At 42.0% G+C, this 6000-nt stretch overlaps 1 protein-coding gene across 6 annotated transcripts in view; it reads right to left on the reverse strand.

The window, feature by feature from the left end:
- LOC122396903 (fasciclin-1) overlaps window positions 1-3182 on the reverse strand; it is a 293077-nt gene extending 289895 nt beyond the window's left edge. For all 6 annotated transcript variants that reach the window (XM_043395663.1, XM_043395662.1, XM_043395661.1 and 3 more), the window contains exon 1: window positions 2696-3182. In XM_043395663.1, coding sequence (XP_043251598.1) covers window positions 2696-2803 — 108 coding nt within the window. In that variant the 5' untranslated portion in view covers window positions 2804-3182. The remainder of the gene's footprint in view (window positions 1-2695) is intronic.
- Between the last annotated feature and the right edge of the window lie 2818 nt (window positions 3183-6000).

Genomic DNA, 6000 nt, shown 5'->3' on the forward strand with positions numbered 1-6000 from the left:
GCTGATGGAGGCTTCGTTAAAAAGTTATTAACAATTAAATTCAAACATTTCGAATCGTTCTGGAAAAATTATTTTCAATTGCGGGGGTTAATTACAATCATTTTTTGTGAATAGACATAACCCCGAAATCCTACACAGTTTCGAGAAAAAAATTCGAGAAGGTGTGAAATTTTTCGACGAAATTGAAAAATTTCAAATCGCTCTCAAAAAATTATTGTTGGTTGCAGGAGTCAATTACAATCATTTTTGGTGAATAGACATACCCCCGAAATCCTACACAGTTTCGAGAAAAAAATTCGAGAAGATGTGAAATTTTTCGACGAAATTGAAAAATTTCAAATCGCGTTCAAAAAATTATTGTTGGTTGTAGGAGTCAATTTTAATCATTTTTGGTGGATAGACATACCCCCGAAATCCTACTCACTTCTGAGAAAAAAATTCGAGAAGGAGTGAAATTTTTCGACGGAAAAAAAAATTTCAAATCGTTTTGGAAAAATTATTTTCGGTTACGGGGGTCAATTATAATCCTTTTTTGTGAATAGACATACCCTCGAAATCCTACACAGTTTTGAGAAAAAAATTCGAGAAGGTGTGAAGTTTTTCGACGGAAAAAAAAATTTCAAATCGTTTTGGAAAAATTATTTTCGTATGGGGGGTTCGATTACAATCATTTTTGGTGAATAGACATACCCTCGAAATCTTGCCCATTTTCGAGAAAAAAATTCAGAACGGGCGAAGCTTTGAACGTTAATAACTTTTTAACGAGGCCTCCATCAACAAACTGGTATTCTTGATTTTCGTCTTATTTTGGTGTCTAGAATCGCCCGTTAAAATTTTTCCCAGGTGTGGTCGAATACTAACATTTCCTAATTTATATTGCGTCGAGTATCAGTCAAAAGTCGTTTTAGTTTCCCACCCACGACCCACAGGTGGGCCCACCCTGTGGGAAGCCAACGAGTTAATAACGCTCGAGGGCAACGAAATTAAAACTTCTGCGTTCGCGGCCGCGTAAGAGATTAAACGCGCTTAATCACATTTCCAGCCGATAAAAAGAATCGCGGAAGTTCGGGACAAGCGTGAAACGAAATAAAAGCCGTGGAAATCGAGTTTCGGCCCCGCGATGGCAAATAGTTCGTTGGATCGATCGAAGCTAAAACTAACCTTGAGCGAAAACGTCCTGACGATTTTTGTCGCAGCAACAAGTTGGTGGGTGGGATCGCGCGCCCTGCCTTCGAACCTGGATACGCATTATTGTAATATTCAGAGAGATGAATTCAAACCTGCCTACAGCGTTTATACCGGTTTAATATAAATCCGTCCATCGACTGAGCGATTATGACGAAACTGGATCCACGGGTTGTAAAAAAACAATTATGAATCGAATAATTCGCTTCAAATTACTTTCGATTCTGCTTTAATTATACGTTTAAACGATGTCCCGTTTCACTGTGTTATTTGTGAAATACAACGAGAAGTTTAGAAAGGAGCACGTTTTCTAAACGTGCCAATTAATTTACGCTTGGAAACGAAACGTATCAAATGGCGACTGTATTATCGTATAATGAAACGTAATAATTAGGGATTCTGATCGACTGTGAATAATACAATTTGATTAACATTTGACAATCTCCGATGGGCGATTCTATTTAGTCGCAAAATCCCATTAATTTTCTATTCTCCATTGTATATTAATTTCGATAGAAAATGTAAAATTTCATTGGCATTCGTATTATAGTTTGCTTGCATTGGTTTTCACTTTTACTTTTGTATTTGTTAGTTTAGATGATTTTATATTTCCTAGAAAGAGTCATCTGGAAAAAAATTGTTATTATTTTAGGTAAATAAATTTCCTTAAATTAATGAATTTTATTGTAATTTCTACGTGTTTATACAGAGACCTCGAGACAAAATGCAACAATTCGTGTTGCCTTATAGTTGGTATTTTAAACGTTCCCTGTGAAAATAATTCGAAATAAAGACGAGAGGAAAAGCATGTCCGTTTAATAATGTAACACAGAGAGTCGAGTGGCCCTCGATTTTATGTTAGCCAGCCCTCCTTTATTGCGTCATTAATTAACGGAATGATCTGAGACGGTGCGTAAACCTCGCCATAAAGGTTAGTACAGAAGGGACCCTAAAATTAAGTGATTCACTCGCGTCGACAAAAAACCTGTTATCGCTTCTATTGGCGATACGATAACGACATAAAAAGAAATTAATTCCAAACACTTCGCGCCACGATGGCGGTTCTTAACGGGAAAAATCGTCATAAAACCGTACGATTTCAATTAAAAATCACGTAAAATAAATCTCGGTATTTATAGCCTGAAAATACGTAACCGATAAACACCTACTCTACTCCATTTTGCGCCGAAATGATCGATTTCACTTTTACTGCTACTAGTGGCGATCTCACTAAACGAAAATATTTAATTTTTAAATATACATGTTTCTGTTAACTATTTCGAGATCGTCCCGAGTCGTGCTCGCGCTCCAAAACGAATAAAAAGCAATCGGAGCGGGTCAGAGACGCTCATCGCGCTCGATTCTGCGATTCGACCATTCGTCCACGCTAATTTGCACGAAAGAAATCGACGCTGTCATGGACGGAAAACGTCCGCGGCCGTAACCATCGCCTCCACGAAATTCGAAGGACGCGCCGAACCGACCGAAAACGTGTTCCGAAGAATCTTACCTGAGACAAGTCGGAGTCGTCGCGGATCTTGGCGTCCATGGTCGTCTGGCTGGCGATGGTTCCGGTGATCACGAGGATCGCGGCGAACAGACAGCCGGCGGACAGCATCGTTCCCCGTGAAAATGTTCACTGATCGAGACGAGGAGTGTCACGCCTGCCACCGAAACACACAAATACCACTGTTTTAGTCGCAGGCTCGACGAGTTACGTGCACGTCGTACGGCACCGTGAACGATCGAGATCACCGATCGATCGAGTCTCGTTTAAATGTCAGCGACCCAACGGTCGCTCTGCACGCGGCACTGTCCGATGCACGCGTGATCGAGGGAATGGATCTCGCGGGTTTCGCGATACGACGTGGAATATCGCGTGGAAAGTCGCGTTGCCGCGAGAAACCGTTGGATCCCGAAGGATCGAGACGAGCCACGACAGAAGGCAAAACGTTACCAACCGACTCCGCACTCTTTTCGTAGGACGTGTCAACGATACGGAGGATGGCGCGGAACTGCGCCCTCTTCATGCCTGGACCCCCCTAGCCCCCACCACACCGCCGCAACGAGTCTTCGGTATACCGTGCCGTCCTCTCCCCTCTTACTCGGCCGACTTTCCCCCTCCAACGCGGTTCCCGGTTCCCCTCGCTCGCTGGCGACACACATTCCACACACCCGCACCTAGCGACTGCCGACGGTCATTCGATTCCCTCTTTTCCTGCCGCTGGATTTGCCGAAAATTTATTTCGAATCATATTTTTGGTGTAAATATTGGGAATAATACGGGGAGCCCGGACGTTTGACGAGCAACCGGCCACTCCGAGCGGAGCGAATTGATCGAAACGAACGATCGCGGGGAAGGAGGGGAAAGAAAGAATGGAGTATGTAAACGATTTATCCTTGGGAGCTATTGAAAGTTCCTGTATCGGTGCAAGTTATTGGAGGATAATTGAAAATTTGGTAGAAATGCATTCGACTCGGGGGGGGGGGGAGGAAATATGGGAACGATACGTTCGCTGTTTTACGAATGAATAATTTCGAAAGGAAGAAAGCACGTTTTAATGCTGAATTATTTTACCTACTGTTGTTGAGTGCAACTGATCGAGATCAAACATCGAGTGCGGATGTTTATTTCAATAAAATATGTCGAAATATGTAAGTGACGTATGTCAAGTATGTATCAATAATATACCAAACTATGCAGGAATATGCAAAATATGCTCAAATAATTCTATCACTTAAATATAATTTAAATTATAAAATGTTACTAGTATTTTTTCAATATCGTCAAAAGTTAGTTGACTCTTTAACAATCTGACCTCATGAAATTTATTTCTGTATATACCAAGAATACTTCAAAATTACTGATTAATACTATTCTTAGCATCTATGAAATGTTACCATTAATGATTCACGAGATGCATAAATAGCTACGTTACCAGGCCTGCCATGACTATCCTATACGAACGTTGAATTAGTTTAGAGAGAATTAGTAGACTGAAATAGATGTTCAGAAGCCTATATGAGGATTAATTTTATGAAAAGAAATGCAATAAACATACATGACATATGCAGTATATTTCGACATATATTTTTAAGGGCCTCTAGTGATGAAACAAACTTCTATTTAGATTCCAATCTTTTATCTATTTCCTAGAATGCATTTGCATGAACATCCGTACGAAAAAAATAGATTGAGAAGAATCGAAGCATCTTGGGGCCATTATTGCTCCTCAACGAGCACAGCCCGGAGCAGATGACGTCATCCACACCCGCTGATCCACCCCCTACTTGACCAATCATCACGAAATCTCTAATTGCGTCCGTACACAAAGAGTGACATCACTGCAAACTTTTCTCGTTCCACGATGGCCCTCCAAAGTCTCTGCCTTTGCTTTGCCTCGTCCGTGAACTCGAGCCACGTGGAGTACCACAAAGTTGCGCGATTGTTCCGCCCTGGTGCGTTTCTTTTTTGATTTATCAGCCCCGAAACGCCGGTGCGCGTCAAGCAAGAGTGACACCGAACGAATAGCAACATTTTTCACGCGATCTTGTCAAAAGACACGCGCCCACGATCCGAAGACGAGTAGCAGGAGGTCCCAGCCGGTGCACGGCGATCGTAAACGCAGGACTAAAGTACACTCATTGCCATTAATTAATTTCGGCTCCACAGTCACCGACCTTCCGTTTTAGAGCGCCCTTAACCCACGCGTTCATGGTCGCGACTTCCGCCATTAATAATTCGACGAGCAGTCTCGAAATTGCTCTTTAACTCTGGGAAGATTCGGGGAAACGTTGAATTCCGGAAGGAAACTCTTCTCATAATAGAATGCAAATGAAAGAAAAGAATCTTAGCGGACCTTGGTTCCTGGAATTATTAAAGGGATATTTTGAAAGGACCTCCGGTGAATTACGACGAGAAAAAAATCCACGTTAAAACTCTGTAGCGTCGAGTCAGAAATTTTCTGACCCAGTCGCGTCCTGCTCGAAGTCGATATAATTGTAAACTCGATCGAAAGTTCACCGGGGCGTTTCCCAAGTGTAGTGGACTTAGACCGATTCTCGAAACCTCCCGGGGCAACGAGGATTAAGGAAAGATCCTGATCGCGAATATAAACGCAAAGGGGGTTGCCGGAACTTCCCTATTGTGCGCCCGGGCTCCAGTTGTACACCGAGAGTCTCGCTAAGTTTGTCCCAATCCCCCAGGTAATTAGTACTCCAGATACCCCTATTTGACCTCGCCAACGATCCAATTTGGGGTTACTTAAGCGAGTATCCACCGCGTACTTTCCGCGATGACTCGCCCCGAACGAAACCATCGGCTTTAAAATATTCAGCGCCGTCAGATCCAGAAGTTCAATGGGTTATGCCAGGTCAAGGGTTAGGAACCCGCGGTCTAAATGTCACACGCGACGTTTTAGACTACCGTGATCCGTATTTGTCACTTCGCGATTCATTCTATCACTCGAGAGTAATTAACACAGTACTGCCTCCCTTTTTGTGATTTAATTGGAACCGATGAATTTATATCGATTGCAAAATTATAAAAGTTCTCTAATGGAGAAGGTCTAATAAGAATATAAAAAAAGGGAAAACTTGATACGATCGATAGTTTCGAAAATAAAAATTGAAAGTCGAAACTAGGAAAATGAACCACAGTACTGGCTTCCTTTTTGCAATTTAACTGAAATCGATTGCAAAATTACAAATGTTCTCTAATGGAGACTGAAAACTAGAAAAATGGTGACTTAAACGTCTTCTGGTAAAAAAAGTTGGATAGTATTGCGATCCCACGATTCGAAATTTCCGTTCGAA

This window comes from Colletes gigas, unplaced genomic scaffold, assembly GCF_013123115.1.
Source record: "Colletes gigas isolate AHSC1104 unplaced genomic scaffold, ASM1312311v1 Colletes_gigas_Sc00008, whole genome shotgun sequence".
Classification (NCBI taxonomy): domain Eukaryota; kingdom Metazoa; phylum Arthropoda; class Insecta; order Hymenoptera; family Colletidae; genus Colletes; species Colletes gigas.